General features: G+C 41.8%; 1 protein-coding gene across 8 annotated transcripts in view; it reads right to left on the bottom strand.

Moving 5' to 3' along the window:
- TLE4 (TLE family member 4, transcriptional corepressor) overlaps positions 1 to 26,719 on the bottom strand; it is a 154,822-nt gene that overhangs the window by 117,089 nt on the left and 11,014 nt on the right. For all 8 annotated transcript variants that reach the window (XM_067744101.1, XM_067744100.1, XM_067744097.1 and 5 more), the window contains exon 5: positions 3,654 to 3,716. In XM_067744101.1, the coding sequence (XP_067600202.1) occupies positions 3,654 to 3,716 (63 nt within the window). The remainder of the gene's footprint in view (positions 1 to 3,653; positions 3,717 to 26,719) is intronic.

Consider the following 26,719-nt stretch of genomic DNA (forward strand, 5'->3'; position numbering starts at 1 on the left):
AGGTCCTTTTTGACTCATCTCCTAGAGAAAAGGAAATAAAAGCAAAAATAAGCAAATGGGACCTAATGAAACTTAAAATCTTCTGCACAGCAAAGGAAACCGTAAACAAGACCAAAAGACAACCCTCAGAATGGGAGAAAATATTTGCAAATGAAGCAACTGACAAAGAATTAATCTCCAAAATATACAAGCAGCTCATGCAGCTCAATATCAAAAAAACAAACAACCCAATCCAAAACTGGGTAGAAGACCTAAATAGACATTTCTCCAAGGAAGGTATACAGATGGCCAACAAACACATGAAAGGATGCTCAACATCACTAATCATTAGATAAATGCAAACAAAACTACAATGAGGTATCACCTCACACCAGTCAGAATGGCCATCATCAAAAAATCTACAAACCATAAATGTTGGAGAGCGTGTGGAGAAAAGGGAACCCTCTTGCACTGTTGGTGGGAATGTAAATTGATACAGCCACTATGGAGAACGGTATGGAGGTTCCTTAAAAAACTAAAAATAGAACTACCATATGACTTAGTAATCCCACTGCTGGGCATATACACTGAGAAAACCATAATTCCAAAAGAGTCATGTACCACAGTGTTCACTGCAGCTCTATTTACAATAGCCAGGACATGGAAGCAGCCTAAGTGTCCATCCACAGATGAATGGATAAAGAAGATGTGGCACATAAATACAATGGAGTATTACTCAGCCATAAAAAGAAACGAAATTGAGTCATTTGTAGCAAGGTGGATGGACCTGGAGACTGTCATACAGAGTGAAGTAAGTCAGAAAGAGAAAAACAAATACCGTATGCTAACACATATATACGGAGTCTAAGGGGAAAAAAATCGTTCTGAAGAACCTAGGGGCAGGACGGGAACAAATTCGGAGATGTAGAGAATAGACTTGAGGACAGGGGGAGGGGGATGGGTAAGCTAGGATGAAGTGATGGCTAAGCTAGGATGAAGTGAGAGAGTGGCATGGGCATAATATACACTACCAACTGTAAAATAGATGGCTAGTGGGAAGCAGCCACATAGCACAGGGAGATCAGCTCGGTGCTTTGTGACCACCTAGAGGGGTGGGATAGGGAGGGTGGGAGGGAGACGCAAGAGGGAGGGGATATATATATATACATATATATATATGTATATATATATAGCTGATTTACTTTGTTTTACAGCAGAACTAACACACCATTGTAAAGCAATTATACTCCAATAAAGATGTTTTTAAAAATTAAATAAAAAAAAAGATTTTAAAATAAATTCTAATGCCGCAGCTGCCCTTCTAGCAGTGAGACTGTCACACAGAGAGCCAGTGTTAAAAGATCAGATTAAGAGCCTTCAGTCCTAGCACCAGGTGACGCTTGCAGCCATGCAACAGTGATTTTGCACGTCTCTGAAGAGACAGGAAATAGAATTCATCTTCCTCTAATAACCTGCCTCCTGCCCTCCCTCCAGAGTACAGTCCATCTGCCTCAGGGTAGAGGCAAGTAGTGCGATGCTCACAGAATGCCCAGAAGAGGAAACAAGGTGGGCAGGGTTCAGACACAAAACATCCGAGAGGCCCGCACTGGACGGGGTAACAAACATGTCTGTTGCCCACACATTAAAAGATATACACACACCTTAGGAAACTAAAAAACAGAAGAGCCAATTAAATCCAAAGCAAGCAGAAGAAAAGATATACACAGCATCAGCATTTAGAAAACCATGACACAGGTCATCCATTACACATGTCAAGGATTTCAACCAAGAAATGTCAAAAGTATTGGGGAAATAAACAGTAAGTAGTGAGATTATGGTGCCTATCCTCCCAGCTTAAGGCAGAAAAGGAGTTGCCAGTACCTCCCCACGGCTTTCCTCCACAGGGTGCGACTTCCTTAGCCAATTAATTCCAGTCCAGTCTTGCTCAGCACCACTACCATTACAGTCTGCTCCTACCGGGCCTGCTCACACAAACAACATAACTCATGTGGGAAAACGACCTACTGGCAAATCAGCTAGCTCCACCAACACCCCAAGATCTCCTCCCACATCTGAACATAACCCCACAGATCCTGCAAAAATGCCATGGGAATAAGTTGTACTGGTGATTATGTGTAGGAGTCTGTGTCTTCAGAAGCCTACAATCTAACACCCCCCCAGGGAAAATTCAAACTTTTCCCTCTGCCTTGGGGAACAACGCCTCAGCCTGGTCACAGCATGTTGGGTTACACATTCTTCCCATTCACCACCTCCATGAAGCAGAGCTGCTTAAAGTAAGAAGAAATACACGCTGGTATGGATCAGGCAAAGGGCAGCCAGACTTCTAAAGAAATGCAAACAGGCCCCTTGCCTCTCCTTCAGCACTCCATGTAGTCTAGTCAACAAGCAAATCCTGAGCAGAAATATGTAATTGGGAATACAGTGGGCAGTGGTTTTGTGGTCACAGCTAAAGGACGAGAAAGACTTCCTTTGTTGTTTGTGATCCAGAAGAGCATTTGAGTTCAGGATATTAACTTAGGTCCATGGTTTGTGAATATGAGCGCCCTCAAAGGATATATTCCCATGAAAGTTCCTCATGGTTACTGAGGTCTAACCCAGCTCAGACCAGATAAGAAGTCAGATAGGGATCCATCCACGTATCTATAACACACAGGAACGCTCAAATACCGGCTGCATGCTAACCTCGGCGCATGCCCACTGGCAGGCAGGCGGGTGAACCGTTCTCCTGAAAAGCAGTGACACAACTGAAGGGAAGGAGGGAAATGCCTCGGTGCCTTCCAGCCCACAACACCAAGCACTGTGGCTGCAAGACGTGCAGCTATTCCATTTATTAGCTTCTTCCTTCTCACAGCTGATCTTACCTGAGCAAATGAAGGATTCAGTAGTCCAGAAGCAAAAACTCTCTCTCTCCAGCTGGTGCACCTAAACTTTGTAACTACTAAAAGCAAGCAAGGAAGCAAGCAAGCAGAGGAGGAAAAAAAAAAAAAAGCCACCATGCACTAGAAATGCACCTCCTCATTCCACCATGTATGCACCTGTGGGCAGCGTGCACACTTCCACTAGTGGGAGCAGAAGAAAGCAAAGTGAGCTGCACGTGGGGGCTTGGCGAGGCGTGGAGTCTGTGGTACTCAGAGAAATGAGTCCACTGAGTCCATCTTTTGTGTCTTTTTCCCAAATGCACCCACAATGTAAAGACTTCATCAGGTAATAAGAAGTAACTTTTTAGAAGTTGCTAGCCAAAAGTTACATCAGTTTGTTTACTATGTAAAGGTTTTTTGATATATCTTCTGGCAACTCTTAATGCCCAGTGACAAAAGTATAGAACAAGCTCTTGGCTTCCGGGCAATTTTTCAATCTCCCCTATTAGATGCCATTATGACAAAGTCATAATTCTGAGCAACACTACATAGTCCAATGACAGCAAAAGATTTAACAACTGAATTTTGCTTAGCACATTAGAAAATACTCCATTATATAAACACAATTATATTCCACTGAATGTTAATAAGGTGTAGAAGTTGGAATGCGAACACTGGATCTTAGAAATGTGCAATACAAACACCAAGAGACAGACGAGGCCAAGGAGTCAGTTTTATCTGCAAAACCACTGAAATGGTACCTTCCAGCCCAATGCTTGAAACCAACTGCCTTACCTCTTGGGACAGGAAAGGAATGACTTGTGCACAGATAGCGTTCAGCCTCTTGACAATCTCTGCCTGCAAAGAAAAGAAAAGAAAAGAAAAAAAAAAAAAAAGGAAAGGAAAGCAATAAAGAGAACAGTCAGCTGGTTACAAATTCCCGAAATATTAACAGGATGATATTAAAACACACTTTATATTCTGGCTGGCGGATTTCCTAAGGAAGAGGAAAACTCTCATCAGCAAGCCCATTAAAAGGAGGCAGTGACAACAGTGCCACATTAATAGCACAATTTATTAACCAGCATTCATCTTAAAAAGTCAACCTTCAAGCACCAGGACAACATAGAAAGGAATTTAATTTTCATGACTGGAAATCTGCTTTCAGAAGCCTTCAACGGGACCCTTGTTCATTCTAATGTGGATTTACATAAAACCTTGCGTCTTTTGAATTTAGATGGTAAAGATACATTCTTCCCTATACCCCAACTTCCCTCACCTAATAACTCACTGGAGTTTGACATTTGCAGCCTTTGCTTTATTTAAACACAGGCACTGAGATTTCATGAGAAAGTCCCCAACCTCCTTAAAGAACAGCACCCAACCAACTCAGGTGAGCTGATTACTTCAGATCCTTAGTTATAAACTGTTGGGAAATGGCATGTTTTTGTCAACCATTAAAATTTCCAAATGTGTCCCACCAGGGTTTTCAGTGTGCAGAGGTTTAGAACATGCTAAAATCCTCCTATACTTAGCAGAAAGCAATTATTTATATATGGTGACTAACCTTGGGAACATTAATTACCATTGTACTATAGATCTGCAAAAGTCCCAATAATGTCAGATAATAGAGCGTATTCTCTATTAATTTGGTAAGTGTTCAAATTTTAGACAAATAGGATTCTACAGTAAGTTAAAAAAAAAAAAAAAAGAAACGCCACCACTATGTTTTCTTTAAAAAGCTACCCAGGGGCTTCCCTGGTGGCGCAGTGGTTAAGAGTCTGCCTGCCAATGCAGGGGACACGGGTTCGTGCCCTGGTCCAGGAAGATCCCACATGCCGCGGAGTGGCTGGGCCCGTGAGCCATGGCCGCTGAGCCTGCACTCCACAATGGGAGAGGCCACAACAGTGAGAGGCCCACGTACTGCAAAAAAAAAAAAAAAAAAAAAAAAAAGCTACCCAGAACTTCACCTTAATTTACATTATCAGATGGCTCCTTATATACGTTAGTACGTGACATGTAGACAACAGGGTTTTTACACGCATATACACAAAAAACTTTTTTTCCAGTTTTAATGAGATATAATTGACATATGGCACTCTATAAGGTTAAGGTGTACAGTGTAATGATTTGACTTACATATATACTGTGAAATGATTACTGCAGTAAGTTTAGTTAACATCCATCAAAACAGCTTATTTTTTAATGATGGAGTGAGGAAAAAGGAGAGGCAAGAAGTGATGGGAGACAGAAAACATAAAGCAATTACTATTCCTGAGACATTCTTAATGTAAATTCCATCCAGGGTCAGTTCCTCATTTTACAGGAGGACAAAAATTCTCCTTTTCATGCCAAGTCATTACCAGAATGACAGCGGCACTCCACTTGTGCAATCTAGGTTTCCTTCATCAGCAACCCTTCTGACTTTGTGGCTACGCAATCTTTTAAATACCAGCACCTTAAAAACTTTGCCAGCCAAGAGAAAACACAAATTCACCATGAAGTTTCAAACCTAAGCTTTCCCTTCCAGCCTGCATTCCTAACAGGATGGACAAAAACCCAGTACCAATAAGCAGCAGTGAATAAGGACCCAACTGTGCTGACCTGATTTAATTTACTGCCCTGGCCCCGTGGAGCATTTAGCTATCCTTTAAGAATGCTTAAACCACCATGAAAAGCTGCAATGGGAATCACCAAACCACTCTCCACCTGGACCGAACATACCACAGTGGTTACAGGGTGAAATTCCAGTGCGAGCTGAGAAAATAGAGCAGCATGCACCAGACTGAAAGCACTAGTCTCAGAGGCATTTGGTTGTTAAGCTTTTTGTAGGCAGAGGTGGAGGGGGAGAGAATAAAAGATAATGAGATACTTTGGGGCAAACCAAACTGATGATTCTAATGCTTAGAACCATCTGCCAAGCATATTTTCCTCATTATGTTGTTTACATAAATAAAATAGTCCCTTGCTAGGAGGGTTGAAAAATGTGTGGGCACATAAGAAAACTGAGTTCTCTAGTTTGCCTACATAACCCAGGCAACAAAAACTACCCTAAGGAAACTCACTCATCTGTCAAAATAAAGAGCAAGAGGTACTTATTTGGCTCCTTTAATGTAGGGCCTAGGCCATGTTAAGTCTGAGCAACTATGAAAAAAAAATCTACATTTCCTTAAAAATAAATGTAGAAAAGCCAAAAAGTCGTTTTACTGACTCATGTATGTTAAGATACATACATAACAGAAAAAAGGGGGTAGAAACCTTCCAAACTTTTTCTTTAAAGGTCTCCTTTTGTCTAAAAGACTTCTTAATTTCTTTAAGTTGTCACGCCAACGGATTTTCCTGGTCAGGCTAATTGGCAGCAGGGGGGTAGGGTGTGTGTGTGTGTGTGTGTGTGTGTGTGTGTGTGTGTGTGTGTGTGTGTGTGTGTGTGTGTGTGTGTGTGTGTGTGTGTGTGTGTGTGTGTGTGTGTGTGTGTGTGTGTGTGTGTGTGTGTGTGGGGGGGGGGGGGGGGGTAGGGTGTGTGTGTGTGTGTGTGTGTGTGTGTGGTAGGGTGTGTGTGTGTGTGTGTGTGTGTGTGTGTGATTTCATAAAATTAAGCGGGTCATTCCTCACTTTGAAAGCTAAAGTTGCCTCGGAAACACTGCTGCTTCCATGGGCATCTAATTTTGCCTCTTTTGTCCCACAGGACCCAGCTTTAGGGAGGCCATCATTTATTTACAGGCCTTTCCACTGGGCTTCAGCGATCAGCCAATAATACTGTGGACACACACTCCTAATGGCCTATGTTTTGAAACTGAGTCTAATCTAATGGCTGGGGCCCAAACTCCTTTTCCAGCACAGCCATTAAAGGATGTAGGTTATTGCTGTTGTCACCACTGATATTTGTCATTGTAATGTAATTAGGGCCCTAAAATGATGCATTACAGCCCTTGGCACAGCTTCTATTAAAATCTTTTCTTCTGCTCACTGAACTGCGACCTGCTCTCTGATGAATAACAGACAGACAGCTTTAGGGTAAGGAGCAGATTCATCAAAGAAGTATTTTTCAGCTTTGGGGAAAGAGAGGGGGAAAAAAGGCAACCTAGGAGGAAAAGCACCAGGGGAGGAAAAGCCACAATATACATTTGAATTTCATCTGACCACTTGAAATTCTGATTGCATCTGATGAATCTTGCTTAGACAATATATTTCCCAGTCTTCGAATCACATGGTTAATCAGGGCTCTAATCTGCTATCCATCAGCCTATGCCAGTGCTGTAGCTTCCAATCAAATTTATAGGTGATGCGGCTCATGCATCCCTGAGCAAGTACATTCACAGCCCATTTAAACAGGCAGAGATTCTGAAATACAGCTGTGAGGGTTAGTGGATGTTATCATGGTATTCAATGCTTTATGGAACTGCTAACTATTGCCTTCAGATGCCCATGATATTCCAAAATAGGATTAATGGCCTCCATAAAAGAACAATTGTTCATGCCAAAATATAACAAAATGATTGTTTTTGCAGCCATAGTTTGTTAAATACATTAACAATTTTGACACTTCTATTACGTTTTCTTCGATCCATCAATATATTCATGAAAAAGAAAAAAGTCCCACACGTACTATTTTCCTACCCTCAATTCACTACCATTCTATTTCCTCCTTCTATAATGTCCCTCCTTTATGCCACCCTCCAATAAAAAGAACCAATAAAAATAATGACCATTCCACTTAAAAAACAAAAAACCTGTTTGGGCAAAATATTTTAGAAAAAGGCAACTTAACAAAAGAGGCATTCTATGAAATCCCTTGGTTATGCACTTGGCACATGAACGCAGACAGACTAACCGACCCCGAAGTGGTGACGGCCAGTGGACTAGCAGCATGACCGGTTAAGTGATGAAACAGACAAACAGCGAGAAAAACCATTTATCGCTTTTTTCTTCACACTCCAACTCAAGAATCATTGCAAAATTTATTAACTACCTTGCATCATGGGAAAGTAATGTCACACACTGAGAAGAATGCCACAGTTCAATCCCTTCATTAAAAAGTAACAAATACTAAAGCACACAATATCGGATATTTTCTTTATTACTTGTAACAAATTAGTTATTTAAGTAAGACAAAAAACTAGTTAAGCCTACACTTTTATTGAATTACATCCCCTCAAATAGTCCTCATAAAAAATCTAATTTTTGATTATTTCTGCCTATGACTTCCTTAAAAAATAAATTTTATTTTAATGACATAATAAACTTGAGAGAAAGTACAGATTACTTTATCGAAGACAAGTATCAAAAGCAATTGTTCGTTTAACAAATGTTTGTGTTTTTGTTCTCTCATCAAAATAGGAACAACACTACTATATAGTATTGTTGAAATAAAACAGAGTAACAAAACATTACTAAGAAACCATTTCAGTAGCCAATGGGGTGGGAGGGAGGGGCAAAAAACCTATTAGAGTTTCAGGAAAACATTCTTAAAGAATAACATTTCACAACTGATTTGTTCTTGTACAGCAGTTTCTTTGCCAGAAAAATGTTTTAAGATGAATCTATGTATTGTATTAAGTGTTTTATCGAGAACATACACCCATCTATTATATTTAAACACCAAAAAGTGAAGAAAAATTCCCACTTATTCTATCCGAAATGCTTTTCAGAATAAGTACAAATAAGTCTTGCAACCCTCTCCTTCAATCCCTTTTACCACTACAGAACCAAGACTGCAATTTTTTGTTTCAATCCGAAAATATCTTGATTTGTTATTGATTTGTTCCAAATTATCTGAGAAACAGTACAACTTCTGGAAGTGATCCTGCCTGTCCATAGATGAAAAAGTCAGAAGACTAATGAGAAATTCTTCCCAACTTAATAAAAATCCAGACTACACATAGGAAGAAATATTCAAGTAGTACTATTTCTCTAAACTGACAGCTCAGTGTTTTATCTTGTCATCAAATTTCAACTTGACAAAAGAGGTAAGAACATGTAATAAATAAAATTCTTTGTATTTTTTAAAAAAGCCAGACTGGAATAAGGCTTAGAGATTTAGATCAAAGGTACTGTCAAGCACCACCAGCAAGCTGGTAAACCAGATGCCTAAGTTATTTTGGTACAGGTGATTATTTTGCACAAAGTATTTTATACTGCTTAATAAAGCAATAAAATGAAGTAGTAACATTGTAAGAATCAATGTAATAGGACATCTATGAGTTCCCTAAAGGACTGATTCAAACTACTAAGACTTTTTTTTTGCGATGTATTAAGACAATCTGTAAAAGCTCTCATCATCCCACTTCCTCTAACAAGAAAGAGACACTGTCTCGGAGTACTCAATTAGTATTACCTTGAATGATACGAAAGTGCCAATATGCAACCATTTTTTTCTATCCACTCCCCCTCCCCGGTGAGTTTAACTAAAGCAATGATTCTGCTGATTGTAATATCTCAAGCAATGTCAATCTGCTTTGTGTTTTGAACTCATGTTTATGCTACTTTACTGCATGCCAATTGTGCTTTTAAGGTGCCCAGCATGCAGTTATTAACTGCATATACTGAGGTATCCCACTTGTTTGTCCTAACAAGATATTCAGGTGCTACTGTTCATGGTGCTAGTGTAGGAACACACAGGATGAGGTCTTTCCCAGAGAGTATCACAGAATACCTATATTTCACGAAACTATTTCCATCTATCCCCAAAGGTGAAGCTGTATCTTACTGAAGCATTTTTGCAATGGTTAGAAAAAAGGGTCCCTTCCTCTCACCTCTTGAGCTTTCTAGACGGTCTTTAAGGGAATTCCCAGATATTTGCCTATTATCCTACCTACATCTTCCGGGCTCTGGTTATTGTGTTTAACTACTGTTCCAAATGTCAAGAGTGATATTTTATCATGGTTGAGAATGACAATCATTTTGCCTGACAGACATCCAGTTAATACCCCAAGGTCAAATCATTCTGGTTCTCAAGTCTGAAAAACACTGGAACCAATGGTAAGGTTATACTCAGCTCTACCAGAGGGGTGGGGCAAGGAAAATGGAAAAAAAGATGGGCGGGAAAAGTGGGATGTCAGGAGTAGGGAAAGCAAACGCCTTTCTCTGGTGGACTTAACCCCAGCCTCTGCAGAACCAGGTGGTCAGAGAACCTGATGACCGAATACCAAGACACTCAGGGTTCTGCACATGCTCATTTCCTCAGCACTCCTGGGCCAGTGTATCACACAGCAAGCCCTGCCAGCTATTTTCTGATTTCTCTTCTCTCTCTCCCTGTCTCTGAATCACTTTCTTCTTTTCTTTTTTTTTTGCCCTACTCTTTCCCACTGACATAAATGTACAGGTGCCTTGAATGAGGATTTCCAATTAAGCATTTTCATTCTCAGCAATGGTTGGAGGGCACAAATATTCCTTGTGCCCATAGTAGGCGAAGATATTCACCTTGGTTTCCCCCAAAATGATTTCAATGTACGTGAGAAATATCTGAAAACAGAGGAATTTGAATACTGGAATAAAACCAAAAAGAAAACAAAAACAATAAAGGGTCTTACCAAGCTCTCATCAAGGACACCTATTCTCCAGGAAAGCAACAAGCCACCTTTCATACACTGAGAGCCATGCTCTACTTTTCAGTCTATACTCTTAGGTTGGGCTAAAGGCTTCCTTGTCTACTTCCTTCTTGTTTATCTCCATTTTTCAACAAATCTTCATCTATATCCATATTCCTCAGCACTTCCTTTTCTCTTGTCCTTTCAATTCTAGAATGACCTCTATTGGTTTCCTCTTCCTCCTCCCAATTACATAAAATGTCAACTCTTTGAAGCCATCACTGCCAAGGTACCCTTCCAACCCCTTCAACTGTTTTCTCTGTTTAATAAAACAGTCAGCTCTTTTCAAAAGCAAAGTTTTGCTCTTCCGCTGTTTGCACTTACATCGCCCTGCCAAACACGTGCCCTACCATACAGGTCCCGGCACAGTAGGGAAGTGCATCCACAGGGCCCGCCAGAGATCTGACCCTGGCATCAAAAAATGGGGGTGACCAAAGCCTGGCAAGGGTAAGGGAGAGTCCCTCTGCCTGGAGCCACCTCCCTCAGACCTCGTCATGGCTCACTGCCTACTCATCATTTCAGTCTCCGTCCACAGGACCCCTCCTCAGACAACTTCACTCAGCATCCTCTGGGGCTCCTTCTCCCTGTCACTCTCCAGCCCATTACAGTCTTCTTCACAACATTCATAATCACCTGAAATTACCTCACCTATGTTTTTTTTTTTTTTTTTTTTTTGCAGTACGCGGGCTTCTCACTGTTGTGGCCTCTCCCGTTGCAGAGCATAGGCTCCGGACGCGCAGGCTCAGCGGCCATGGCTCACGGGCCCAGCCGCTCCGCGGCATGTGGGATCCTCCGGGACCGGGGCACGAACCCGTGTCCCCTGCATTGGCAGGCGGACTCTCAACCACTGCGCCACCAGGGAAGCCCTCACCTATGTTTTTGTTTACATGTACTAGCGTAGTGCTTCTCAAACTTTAGTGTGCATACTAATCACTTGGGAATGTGGTTAAAAATCCAGTCTAGAGTGGAGCCTAAGAGTCTACACTTCTAACAAACTCCAAAGTGACACTGGCACTAGGGGTCTGCAGACCAACATTAGGTCTGCAGCAAGGTTACAGAGAATGGAGGCTCAATGAGGGCAGAGAGAGATTTGTCTATACCCCAGTCCTGGTATGTAGAAGACACTCAAAAATATTTGTTGAGTGACCAGAAGAAACTGCAGTCCAGGTTCGGTGGTTGGAATCTCCTAAAATCTTTTGCAAGCATGCTAAAACTGTTTGGGAATAGTTATAGCACTTCAACCATAAAGGAATACCTGTCTAGAAGACCTGCTTATACTGATTTGGTCTGCTTACCTCTCCAACAACATCTTTTCTAGCATTTAGGATGCCATACTGCTCAAAAAGAATAATAAGTAATCACAGTGGGCCACAAAAGGAAATGCAAATCCACTCTGGACAATTCCTGACTGATAAGTAAATGATTAAAGCTTCCATTCTGAAACCATGGCAGGATGTGCGTTTTAAAAGATCATTTGCGAAATGCAAAGGAGATGCCTCTCAACCTCCTTCCCAAGATTATTCACCAGACTGTGATCACCTGACACACTGGAATCGGGGTATTTGTTAGAAGGCACACTGGGAGGGCACCTTGTATAGTGAGTCATGATAAATCTCCCCAACGGGATCTCCAGAGTGAATCAGTAATGGCTGAAGAGAAGGTCCTAGCCAGGGACCAGCACCCCTCACAGGTCTCACAGGAAGAGCGATTCCCGACAATTCCAGGTGTAGTGGGTCACAGGGGTTACACACATGAGCTCAAGTGTAGACCAGCTCGGGCATATCAACCCTGCTCAAAACTTGGACATTTAGTGGCAGGCTTGGGGAGCGACGGGCACAGCCACAGCATGAGGACCCCTAGAGAGAATATGCCACTGGAATCCCTTCCAAACAAGGTCCAGGAATTGCTGCAGCACCACACTCACGGGATCCCATGTATGGATTTAGACACGCGAATCCACTCCCCACAACCCCAGACAAACCTGTGTGAATATGCTCACTTACAGAGGGTTCTAACAATTAGGACGCCTTTACTTAGAATATACTACTTCCTTGCCTGTTTCTGTGGAGTTTTTCTGTCATGGGTGCAGTGTATGCCCCACAGAAGTCCACTATCACCTCACTGATTCCTCACCCCAACTCTTTAGTGACTCACACAGGTACGACTCCTATACGCTGGGAGAAGCTGCCTGTGACAGGCTGCTTAAGAAATTAAAAAAGAAATCTCATACCACAGATTAAGAGCTCTCTATAATCAGAAAAACAATAGCATTTTCCCTGTCATCAGGCTCACATCTGCCTCTGCTTGTTTTCTTCTTTGATACTTCATTAGGCAGTTGAGAACTGTAAAGCACTATTTGTGCTCATCTGTCATCTGCTTGTGTCATCTGTTTGTGCTCCTGTATTCCTAGCTACTTTTAAAATGTATAGCAAGCTGCTTTTTATTGTGCAGGCAGTTTAAAAATTTTCAGCATGTGAACCTTAGGAAAAGCCAAAACCACGAACGTAATACTGCCTTTCCGTCCAGTCAACAAATATTTATCAGGCACCTACTATCTGTCAGGCCTACTTTAGGTGCTGACACAGGGACTGGAGACACAGGAGTGAACAAGACGAATAAGTCCCTGCTGTCATGGAGTTCACACTGTAGGGGCGAGGAGACAGAAACAAACATACACATATATGAAGAGGAATTTCAGATGCTGAAAGGTGCTATGAAAAAGATAAAATGGAGGGTTGAAGAGAAAAGCCTGGGGCAGAGAGGAGATCTTGTTTGAATGAGATGATCAAGGAAAGACGAATGAAGAAGCGATTTAAAAGCTGAAATGTGGCTGGAAGCAGCATCACCCAAAGCAGGTTCTATACCAAGTTCTGCAGATGTCATTAACAAGTATGATATACATAAAGAGCTCCTTGGTCAGATGACCTCACAGAGTTTAAACAAAGTTAAACACGATTCTTTTCCTGCTGACATCCCACAGCCTCTCAATTGACAATGTAATAAATCTTTGAAAAAGTGTACATAAAAATGCAGTACTAATCAAACTTCTCTGACTATGGAACCCCTTCTTCTCAAAGCTCTTAGAGGAGATTACATTTCATGGGAAACATTGAGCTGGTCAATGGTTTCCAGCCCTGGCTTTACACTAACATTAGTAGTGGATCCTTCCCAAACACCAACGCCCAGGCCTCACCCCAAGCCAATGAACTCATACTCTCCAAGGGTAGAACCCACACGTCAGCATTTTATTTTAAAGCTCCCCAGGTGATTCTAATGTACAGGCAGCATTGAAAGCCATTAAGCTGGAGCACAGGATGCATGCAATGAAAAAACAGAGTGGAAAATAAGGACAGAAAGGGTTCACAGGGGTCATACTGTGGAAGGTCCTGAATGCCACACTAGAGAGCTCGAACTTTATTTGGAAGGCAGCAAGGACCTATCAAGGACAATTCCTAAGAAAGCTATGATAAATACCAGACAGGAGGTCAAGACACTCCAGGGCATTTCTGCTCTCCACCCCCTTCTTGCCACTGATTGTACTTGAGTGGCTGTGGAAGGGCAGAAGAGATTTATAACCACAAAACATACCGCAAGAGGAAAGATGGAGGATGAAAGATAATTTCAGAATAGGAACAATATGAATTCCCATAGCATCACAAACGTAGGAAATTCAACAAGACATTTTCAGATATCAGCTCATTCATTCACTCCGACTCTAAGCTAGGAGCTATGGTAGAATCAGAGGTAAATGCCGAATTAATCTGGACCCTTTGAAGTTTTTATAATCTAGTATAGCGGAAGACTAAATGGAAATAAACACAATAACGGACAGCACGTGGTACCTAGGTGGTACACAGAGGAGCCCGAGCAATGCAAGGAGGAGAGCGGAAGAAACCCCTTCTTGCTGAAGTCATTACAGAGGCTCTGGGGAGACAGCAACATCACATTAGCCATATTAATTCCACAGTTTTTCAATACTTGTCTCTATACTGCCAGGCACTATGTTACCCTCTGAGAAAAGAGAAGGGGAACAAGACAGGATTTATGGAGCCCATAATCTAACAAATGAGACAGACACTGAAGAAAACAAAGTGCAAGGTATTTTTAAATGCTTAACAGGAGACACTGTTTCCCTGAGTAACTGAGGGTGAAGTGAGTATGCTAGACAAAGGAGAGAGCGGCAGGGGAAAGGGCAAGAACATTCCAAAAAAGGATCAGCGTGGGACATTCAGAGTCTAAAAATGGGACAAGTGAAAGGGGACAAGATGAGGCTGAATAAGAAGATCCAGAAGAACCCAACGTACTGGGATTATCTCCACCCAGGTTAGGCCAGTTAGGAGACAACCAGATTACTCGTGGTGAGAGTCATCACCATGTCTCACCATGTGGTGGCTAAAGGTACTACTCGTGACCACGATCAGTATCGTGGTCCTCTGCATCCCAGCGTTCATGGATGGTTACCTCTGGGCCAGATATTTCACTTAACTGTAGACCAATTTTAAGAGGATGACTTCTGTCCCCATATTGAAGCCACAGAAGAGTAAACTGGTCAAGCCATTCACCACGATCAGAAAGCTGGAGGAGCAACTGAGAATAGATTCCAAGAGACCAGAAGACTGACTGGGTGTGGCTAATAAACGAGAGGGAAAGGCAATCATAACCTCCCTCTGGGTTTCTGGCTTGAGAAATCGGGTGGATGCTGCTGGCATTTCCTGAGATAAAAATCTCTGGACCACAAGCAGACTTGTGGGGGAGGATGTCATTTGGGGACATGTTGAGTTTACGTACTTGTGAGCCATTCAAGGGAAAGGAGGACTTGGTTACATGCAATGGTCTCAGAGGAAAGATCCAGGCTGCAGAAAAAAATGGGGATTCATCTACTTAGCAGAGCGGTCAAGATCACCTAGGTAAAGGGTAAAAGAAGAAGAGGAGAGAGACTTGTTGGAAGTACTGGCTAGATTTCCTGGAGTGGAGAAGGGCCCTTGAACAATGACCCAATATAGATAGATACAGAAGTGTACCCAGAGCTCCCATAAGCCCAGATAAGGGAGCAGAGAAGGCAAAGGCCGCAGACACGGCAATCAGCCAGGAGGCCAGCACAGCCATCCCAGCATGACAACAAGGGTCTGATGGGAAGTGATGCGGAGGGCAAGGAAAGGAGACAGGCTGCACAGGGAGAATCAGCGGCATGCTGTGACGTCAATAGATTTGGACAATGAAAGGAAGTAAGGAATCCATGATTCCATCCAACACGTAAAGCTTGGATATGGCACTACCATTCATTAATAAGATAGGGGAGTCACAAGGCTGATTTCAAGGTTTACTTGGGGGGACAGTTATGGAAAGGCAAGGAAAGAATACAGACTTAAGTGGCAGAACATTCTGCAAAGCACACCAGACATTGTGAATGATAAACTGTGCAGTGCCAAATCCCAGGTTAACTCTAATTACTAATCTAGCGGAACCATGACTTTAAAGCAAACCCTAAGTGATTTGGGACTCCATTTCTACAACCATGAAATGGGAAGAATGCTGCTGCCCCACATCTCACTGGCAGAAATATTTATGAGAGTAGACTTATTAATATAATCCCTTAAGGTAAGTAAAGTGGTACAGTTTGGTTTAAGACAGACTGAGATTAGATAGTGTTACAAATTGAGTAGCTGTACTGTTAGGTATCGATTGAAGCTTAGGGCTCTTCCTGTCTCTCAATTAAGAAGACATCCCTCACTAATTTATACTACACGGGGGAAGGGCTGCAGATCTAAAGAGGGGTGGGAGGACAGACTCACCAGCACAGTAATAATAAAGGACAGTGCCTTCCGACTGATGGAAAAGAGGAATGAGGTCAAAGGCCTGGCCCCAGAAATTTTGCTGTTTCTCCAGTTTCGTGCACTGTGACCCGGAAAAGACATTCTCAGTATTTATGTTTCGCTACTGGCAAAGGATCTCTCTTCCTCTTTTCTTGGTAAACAGATACTTGCCCTGGATGCAGTAAATTTTATATACAGTAGTAAAGAGTAAAGAATAGGAGGCTGGGGGCAGAGGAGGAGAGGGAGAGGGCAAGTCAGGCTCAACTTCAAAGCTTCTTGCAATTTAAGGCCACAGGTAACTGTTAAGTGAGACTTACAGAAAACACATTCTTTCTATTAGGAAGATGGTGAAAATGAAAAACAAAACTTCTCTCTAAAGCAAGTTATTAAATTAAGAAGTCAGAAGTACTCAGAAGAATTTAAACAAGTTTTGCATTAACCAAAACACAAAAGGCGGTGCCTCTCAGCTTCCTTCTTGTGACTGTGTCAAACTCCTTGACTTAATATTTTACACACGTCGAACTTGATCTTACCTTTCACCTAACTTGCTTTTACTTTTTTAGTTTGGGGGTTACACTTTCCTTCATTTTATGAACTTCAATTTGTCTATTCCTAATCTATAAAACAACCCTGATAAACCTGTTGATTGAACATTCTAAAGCAGTGCTACTGAAAGCAGTCAGTCCCCAAACTGTTATCCATCAGCAAGATAATGGGCTCATGCCAGAATTAAGTCAACTACTGTTTACTTCAGCTAGATAGGTTTTTTTGGTTGTTGTTCCTCGGTTTTGTTTTTTCAACAATAAAGACATTCCTGATGAAGGGGGCAGTGCATTGATTTATGGTCTGGTACAAGCTCCCCACCATAACGCCCACCGTCAGCAAATAGTGCACGGACCTGCCCCAGTCCATGGACCACACTGAGTAGCACTGCTCCAGAGCAACATTCCTACGATACAAACTATAACTTCTCATTGCCTGGTAGTTTAGGTGATAGATATTTTCCTTCAACACAACAGAACTCTCCAACACAGCTCCAATAAGTGGAGCATTCCCTGATCCCCTGCCTGGTTTGTGTAGAGACGCAAGTGTCCACAGTTAACATTTAACTATGTAAGGGGTAGGTGATGGTTTAGAAATCAGTTCTGCAGACACCCCAGCCACAGGGTCTTCCCACAAGATCATGCTGCCTCCTAGTCTGATGCTGTGCAACAACAAACAAAAATAAAATACCACAATTATATACTGTATTCTTATTTCTAAATGACAGGGTTAAAGGAGAGCATGACAAATGTTACAGCTTAAGAATGTTTTCACATCTTTCACAACAAAATATACTCCAAAATTGGAGTTCTCCTTGCTTTAACTTGTTTCTTTTTCTGCGAAGAATGTGCCAACATGAGAAACCAAATTACAACAAGATATACTGCTTCATGATTCTGTTTGCCCATTTACCCAAAATATTGCTCAGGAATTAGAGGACAATATGAGCAGGGCAGCCATGAAGGACGAGAAGAAAGGAGCCAGAATTTGAAAGTATAAGTACCTATCAGACTGGGGTCTCAGTGAGCAGAGAGGGGCAGAAATGAAAAGTGCCCCTCCTCTCTCTAGCAATGAAACAACCCCCAAACATCAGCTGGAGCTCAGCCAAGCTACCTAAGCAAGATACCATTAAAATTACTTCCATCTGTTGAACTGTTCCAAAGATGCTTGTCTGGAACTTAAGCGAAGAGAGGTTACGCAGAGATACCACACTACCTATCAATCTTGACATCCTAAGTGGAGAGTCTCATTCAAACAGCACACAGACTCCCATGTACTACAACAACTACACCATGGAAATAAAAAATAACAGATTTGGAAGAAATTTCGGAGATTTTGGAGAGTCTCTGGCTCCTTGCTACTAAAAACGTGGTCAGTGGACCAGAAGCATGGGCATCAATGGGGCAACAGAAATGGACAATATCAGGTACCACCCTAGACTTGCAGCAACAATCTGATTTTATCATGATCCCCAGTGATTTGTAGGCGCATCAAAGTTTGAGAAGCACTGCTCTGGTTCACTGGTTCTCAACCCAGCTGCACATCAGAATGACCCCTGGAACTTTTAGAAAAATACTGATGCCCAGGCCCCAGGCTGGGGAGCCCAGGACCCAACATCTTATAAAACATACTGATCCAGTCCTATTCCCTTGTTTTATGGATATAGATGAGGAACTGAGACTCAGAAAAGTTAGATGATTTACCAAGATCACAGGAAGTTAGTGGCTGAAATAGGAGTAGATCTAAAAAATACTTAGGATTGTGTTGCCCGTAAAAAAAAGCTGAAGAAACTGTAAAGTTACCAATAAATCAAGCTAATTTTAAAGATCTAAGGTTTCATTTTGGTATATACTTTTTCATACTTTTAAATGAAACCAAAACATACTTATGTTTATTTTATGTATTACCCCTTGAACCTTGGCCAGTTTTTTTCGATGCTGGGGGTGGCAGGGGGCATAATTCTCCATCAGCCACAACACCATTGGTGGAAACACAGTGAAGACTCAGCTTTCGGCTTCTGCCTAGGTCACAGTGGCAGGATTGTGGCTGACTCTTTTTCTTTCTTTATTTCTAAAATCTCTTTAATGTGAATATACTATTTCTTTAGGAAAAAAAAAAGAAAGAAGAAAGAAAAATAAGGGGAAAAAAGCATTCCGAAACCACCTTTTAAAGATCTCAATTTAACTTAGATCGAAGAGTCCAAAAACAAGGACAATCGCTGTGTTCTAGTAAAAGCGTCCAAAAGTACAGAAGTGATACTTGGCATACCTAAGACAAAAAACTTCTGCCACGGGCTTCCCTGGTGGCGCAGTGGTTGAGAGTCCACCTGCCGATGCAGGGGACATGGGTTCGTGCCCCGGTCCGGGAAGATCCCACATGCCGCGGAGCGGCTGGGCCCGTGGGCCATGGCTGCTGAGCCTGCGCATCCGGAGCCTGTGCTCCACAATGGGAGAGGCCACAACAGTGAGAGGCCCGCGTACCACCAAAAAAAAAAAAAAAAAAAAAAAAAACTTCTGCCACAACTGCTGACCCTTTTGGTGTTGATGTCATTACATTTAAAATGCCCATAAATTAGCACTAGATACATGGGGGTGAGGTGGGAGGTATGGGTGGAGTGAAGGAAATTAAAAGCTGTGGTCAGACTTGAAAAAAATACCCCATAAAGCAACGTATGTTTCTGACAGTTGAAACAGACTGTATGACAGACAGCAAAACCACATTTCCGCATTTTTTTTTTTTTCTGGAATGGATCTGTGGCTTTATGCCACCAAGCAGTATTTTGGTTTACCAAAATGTACTCTATGGCCTTTTTAATTTCATGTTTACTTAACTTTCCTTACTATCACTGTTGTTCTCACTCAACTACAGCAGCTTAAGACAAGTGTCTTAAAGGAGGAAAAAGTTTAACATACAGAATATGCCTCACATTAGGAAAAAAAGAAAATTAACCACACACATGTAATTCACATTGACTAAAGCATCCGTTGTAATTTTGGTATATAGCTCATACATAATGGACAATGGGAGTAATTATTGAAATATAGTAGTTTCTCAAGACAATTACAGACTCAGCCTCGCGTTTACATAAAATTTCTCAACACAAAAAGGATAAAGAATCACTGACCTATTCACAGTTTTTGGCCAAATGATAGAAAATAAAAAGCAACAGAAGAAAAGAATGACTGGAGCAGAATTTCCATAGCTGATGAATAATTTAAAGGATTCTGTACCTATTTTTAATGTCAAAAAAAAAAACGTTAAAAGGAAAAAAGCCAAAATCAGATAATTTGCAAACTCCCACTATTATATCTATATAAAGGTAATGGCAGTAATCAAGCAAAATGATGAAGAAAATCTCTCTCATACACTGACACAAAGGTCAAACACCTTCCTTAAAATGGTAAGTTCCTAAAACCACTGACCACAAAGGGCTGCCTGGCAAAGTCCACTGTGGTCTGGGTATAGAATTAAGGCACAAATACAAATCTTGCTGAAAAAGAATACCTGAAGTTCTTGGTAAGAAAACAGACTTGGCAGGAGATGAAGGGAAGGTGCTGATATGAAGGCAGGGGAGAAGCAACAAACCCCTGTCCTTCCCTCCTCTTCCGTGTATCACTCTTCCTCCTCCCTAGGCACCTCATCCCCTAGCATAATCAAGACCAAGTTTCCCCTCCAAGGTCTCTTTTTCTATTAATGGCACCTTGATTCTGAAAGTCTGCAGAGGTCAATGTTTTAGGCCTTTCTCTGTTCATTTCCACACCCCTCATTCAATGAACTGCGGGGGTCACTTGGGTTCCTCCTTTCCAGTACCTGTCACCTCTTCAACCCAGCCTCTCTCCTTCATGTCCCTCTCCACTCAAATCATTTCAACCACCATTTACTGAACATTTTCTGCCAGGCCCCATGCTACTTGCTGAGAATAGAGCAAATAAACAAAACCGACACAGTCCCTGCCCTACTGTCTTCCCTATGCTTTCCCTCAATAGCCCATGTAACAGAACCAGCATTTAAGGCCTTCCATAATGCTTCCCAAACCCACCACCTCAACCATTCTCTCCTCTACCAACCAACCAAGCTGGAAATGGTAACCACCACCTGAACATGGACAACACTTTCCTGTCTCTGTGCCTTCCACTTGGAATCCTCCCCTTTCCTTTCTTCCTGCCGAAGAGACCTCCTCCTCTGAGGTCCCACTAAAATGTCCCTACATCCTCTGTAACAGGATTCTTAATCACTTCCAAGCCAGAAACACTTCCTCCTCTTCTGCCTATGTCACAAGTGTGCCATCACCACACACTGCCATGTACTATTCACACTGGTCGAAATGCCATTAAAAGATTAGAATCCATGGAGGCAAGAGTTCTACCTCCCCTAACTCCCTAACCCTCAAAGCACCCTGCACAAAGTCTGAGGTCAATTAGCATTTGCTGAATGAACGATTATAAGCCACCATAGCCTTTGCGTTCCATCTGAGGTATCCAACACTGCCAACTCCTAACCATGCAACTCTCCCAGTGAAGGAAGAATAAACAACCTCATGAGGATTCAGTTCTTTTTCAGGTTTAAGTCTTTAGGTTATAATCTTAATCTCTGTAGGTCTAGTTCTAAATATTCAATTTGAGAAGCTAAAAATTTCAATTTAGAAAGTTTATTTTTTGCACGAGCTTCAAACAAACAAACAAAAACGACAAATGCATGCCCCCAAACTGTGAAATCAACTATCAAAGAAAAAGTGGAATTTATAAATCTTGGGAAGTTGGCATGAATACCATCTCACAATACAAATCTAACAAAGATCTTACCAAATTTTTTTCTATATACGTCCTAAACTGATGCAAAATATCCTAAATTCTTGCTTAGATTTTAAGAAAATCCTATTGTCTATGCTTAGATCTCGTTAAAGTATGTCCTAACAATGGGTCTCCTTCTTAAGGTCAGCCATATCAAGCACTTGCAAGTGAGCTGCCGTTTAAAAAGGTTGTTGTACGTAAATGTACTATGTGTGGCCCAGTCTCCCAGATCTGAAACCTCAAAAATGTAAACAATTTTTTAAAAAAATTTTGAAGGCTTACAAGGAAGTAGAGCTGTCATCTCCACATTCCTGGAACCTACATAAAGGAGAAAGTTTAAGGACACTCTGGAATAGTGCAGGACACAATTTTTCCATTAAAAAGCCCAAACATACACTCTGTCTTCCCCAACTTGGCCAAAAATTGCTTAAGCAAGTAACTGTGGAAATGACACCATGTTTTTTATTGGCCACTTTAGGTGAACTATAATATTTTTTGAGGTTAACCAAGGTAGACATACTTAGAGGTAATAAGCCAAACTCCCAAAACAGTTCGACATGCTCCCCCAAATCAAAAGCCTTTAGAACAGTCACCCGCCTTCATAGCACGGCACAATGGAATATGCGAAGGGAAAAATTAAGCCCCAATAAAACATGTTCATTGAACAGTGCCCAAATATTCAAAAATATAATAAACCCATGTGAGTAGACTCCCAGGCTACTTAGAAAACTCAAGACTCCATTTTGTTTATCACAATGTGGTCAGGAGTAGACAAACTCAAGCACAATGCACTTTGACCCAATCAAGAAGCTAAGTGAAAGAGCAGAAGGACTATTTGGTAGCAAGATCTGCCTTGATTTTTCAGCTGGGGTAGATCAGGCCAAGGTGTTATGCTGAATTCTCAGGTGGCCCAGTCTATCCTATCTTGGTAATAACCCAACAGGTATCTCAGAGAATGGCTGAAATACTGGGACTGTTCAGCATGGACAAAGGAAGGCTAATGAAGGACAACACTTTTGAAAAACTGTTACCTAGAAAGGAGCTAAGAAGTAAGAGTGGGACTTTCCTGGCAGTCCAGTGGTTAAGACTTCGCCCTTCCAATGCAGGGGATTCAGGTTCAATCCCTGGTCAGGGAGCTAAGATCCCACATGCCTCACCGCCAAAAAGCCAAGACAGAGAACAGAAGCAGTACTGTAACAAATTCAAGAAAAACTTTTAAAACGGTCCACATCAAAAAAACTTAAAAAAAAAAAAGAATTAAGACTAATTCTCGGACCCTCAATGGGTAGCCAAGACAAATGGGCCTCACTTAAAACAAGAAATTTCCAATGAAAAAGATGATTACAGAAGACCATGTAACACCCTCATTCTGAACCTGAAATAAGAACCCACCACCACCACCAACCCTACTTTGCTAATCATCATGAGAACAGCATAAGAAAACGTGAAAATACAAGTATGGTTTGACAGGTTCTCTCAAAATTATGTAATTAACTAGAGAAGCCAGACAAGGCTGACGCTTGGCCGCTACCCATTAGAATGCCAGTAGCACCTCTGAGCTGTGACAACCACAGATATCTGCAGATGCTGTCAAACGTCCTTGGGAGAAAGGAACTGCCCTGTCTGACACCACTGCTCTAGAGAAATAGTTCCCAAACTCCTCCATTTGGGTCCAGGTTTCCTCACTGGATCAGTGAGTGCTATGAACTCTCTTCTCCCACAGAAGAAGGCATACAATTTTGCATAGAAGTTCAAGGACTTTGTGAATACTTTAAAACCCAGCCAAGGACCCCCCATCTGGACCTCCGTTCACCTGGAGATGAATCCAATCCTAAATTTTAAAACTGCCCAACTGCCAGCTCAAGGGCCTGTGGCAGAACTGCAATGAGAACTCCTAACCTCGAACTGCCTACCGAGGCCATCGTTACTCTCCCTAAGAGTCCTGCCTAAGAGCTCAGAAACAAAGCTTATATACTGGTGGTTGACACTCTACTATAGGAAATGCAGTGCAATGAAAAATTAAACCATCCCTTCAGTTGCTCCAGCGTTTCCTCTGTTAAGTTCCAAAGACTGTTTCAGATGCCAGAAATACAGGAGTAACACAACACATTCTTCTTTTGGAGCTTATATCTTAGCGATGGATCTCTACTACGATCTCTACTATGATCTCTACTGAGCTCTACTATGTCCTTGATTCATCAAAGGTCAAGATTATACATTTCCCCCTTCTTTTATTTAATTACAGTTAACTTATTATAAACCAAGCTGAAAAGTCCAAACCTTCTCTAAGTAAAGGACAATGTGAGAAACCCAAGGACTTAAGATCTCAAGTTCATTGTAAGCCAGTTTACAGGACTGCAGTGTCATCAGGGTAAACCTCAGCTAAAGAAACTGACATCGGCACTGGATTCTGGAAGGATAACTAATCCCAGGAGCTAATTACACAACAGGTAATAAACTACTACATATACAACCACCTCTTAACACTTCGGGAGAAAATTACTGGATCACATTATAATTCGTGTTATTTCTGAAGTTGTACGATTAAATTTTCTAACACTATACATGCCAAATGAAAAGCACAAAAGCTAATCACTTTAAAGCAGCACTGGAATTATATTATATACATATAAAATACATATAATTTTTGGGAATTCCCTGGTGGTCCAGTGGTTGGGACTCAGCTTTCACTACCGGGGCCAGGTTCTATCCCTAGTCAGGGAACTAAGATCCCGACAACCGCGGCGTGAACAAAAACAAAAACAAAAAAAACTCTGAAAACAGGTGTTAAAAGGGACTTTCTGAGACTAAAAAGAAGTCTCACTTCTGTTCATTGGGTCATAGAAAATAACCAAAACCAAATGGTCATTTTAGACCAAAGGAACTAAAAGAGATCTCAGTGTTCACTTACACTCCAATTTTAAGCTGAGAAAAGTACAGTCCTAAGAAGTTAAGGTACTCAGCAATAACACACAACTGGTTACTGGCAAGGTCGGAACTAGAATCTGAATCTCCTGACTCAGTCAAGTACTTTGGGGGAAGCAGCAGAGCATTTGAAATGTCTGGAGAATTGACAGAAATATCTATCACACCAGTGATCTGAAACTGAGCCAAACCCAGGATCTATTTTACTGGTTGGCTGATCTCAAGAACTTATTTAATTTCTATGTGTCTCAGCCTCCTCATATACAAAATGGAAATAATAATATACAGTAATAACCTCATAAGGTTATTGTAAGAATAAAATATTATCTGCACAGCAAGCTCTCTAAAATCACTTACTGTTACGATTACTACTCTTGTAACGACACGGTACCATGTCCACCAATAAAAAACTAAGATATATTCAAAGTTCCTTGTCCCTTGAAAAGAAACAGAAGCCTGCATCTTTACTGATTTGGAAAGAAGTTAGCTAAACACACCACGGTATGGCTAAGATCAATATCTCCCCACACTCACTCAAACCACATGTACACAGACCTATTAATAGTAAAAGAATTCTTCAGATACACAGTGACAGTGATAGAGTGATGTCTAAACTGAATTTTAAATTCAGTTAGGAAAGATTCATGTTTTCATCTTTAAGAAGGCAAATTCCACATGCTAAAACACATATATTCTACTTAAACTAGCCTAACTCACTCCTGAAAAGCAAACCGAGCTCAGTTGCTTTTACTTTGTCTTTCCACTTGTCATTTTTCCACAAATTTAACAAGTAGGCACCACAGGCCTAACGAGGCTTGGAAGCTCAGCGTTTGTTATCCTACAACCACAATATGCCCTTAAAAATATTAAATCGCGTGTATTCTTGGCTAGCTCGATCTGAATGCAGGGATTCCCTCACTCACCAAATATTTCATGACCACCTACTGTGTGACAGGCAGTTCTCAGCACTGGGGACACAGCAGAGAACAATAAACACCCCTGTTCCCACGGAGCCTTACCTTCTAGTGGGAGAGAGCAGACTGGCAAGAAACAAGTTCACATCTAGTGTTTGCACAGTATACTTTAGGAATGCAAAAACAGCCAGTTTCATTAAGCGCTCTGCTCAAAGTGGACCCAGACTCTGTATTTTAATTTGTGATCCCAAGCCTCCCTTTCGGCGGGGCCTGGACTCTGGGCGGATAGCAGGGAGGAGAGGGAGGCTCTGTGCTCGCACACAAACACACAGATCAGGTCTCTAGCTAGAGTGACACTCTAACACTTCTTGGATGGACGGGCCGGTAGTGTCTCCATCGTCTCGTGTTGCATGCAGCCGAGGACATCCCAGAAACAGGCGCACTATTTGCTGATTGGAAACAGCGCGGTCAGTGAAGGGAGCCCTGGAAGTGAAGTCAAGAAACCTACTGTTTCCTTTTCTGCCAGCATCTCTCGCTGTGCCACCTCGGGTGTCCGCTGACCCGCGTGAACCCTGGTCTCCCCGCCCGCAGGCTGATCCTCCTGTACCGTGACACTGGGCTAGTCTCTTAAGCCCTTAAGCCTCGGTGTCATCTGTTCAAGGAGGGCAGTGGAATGACAGTGCTTGGCAAACTGTCGGGTACTCCACTGACAGAAGCTATTTAAATAAATACATGGATCCAAGCTTGCTACTTGCTTTACAGGAACATCAGAAAGATTAAGGAGAACATATAAAGCGCCTTAAGCTCTCTGTAAAGAAAGGGTGTTACAGGGTACTAGTGCTCATAATTTCTACAATTCTTTCCAGTTATATTTCCTTGCATTTTCAAATTCTTTAACCAAAATAACCCACAGACCTTCAGAAGCAGAATACATATGTAGAAAACAAGAACAGAATCCTAATTAGAATAATAACAATTCAGTGAAATAAGCTTGCTAGGAAATCAGAAAGTCAATATCCATCTTCCTTGCCTCAGCCTCTCATGCCTAAGCTGCCGGGGCTGAGACGCAGCGGGCTGGCCAGGTTTTATGTGGAGCCCAGTAGAGCAGCCAGCCTTTCTCTCCATCCATCACAGAAACTCCCTCCACAATACAACCGTGAAGTATTTGTGGGCAAAATCCTCAAAAATGATGACAAAGTGACCCATGCACCAGAGGACCTCAGAGGTGTCTGGGGGTCTTTTTCTTCCGCTTCTTTGACAAACCAGCTACGAAAACCCACACCTTCCCTT

The sequence above is a fragment of the Pseudorca crassidens genome, chromosome 7 (genome assembly GCF_039906515.1).
Source record: "Pseudorca crassidens isolate mPseCra1 chromosome 7, mPseCra1.hap1, whole genome shotgun sequence".
Classification (NCBI taxonomy): domain Eukaryota; kingdom Metazoa; phylum Chordata; class Mammalia; order Artiodactyla; family Delphinidae; genus Pseudorca; species Pseudorca crassidens.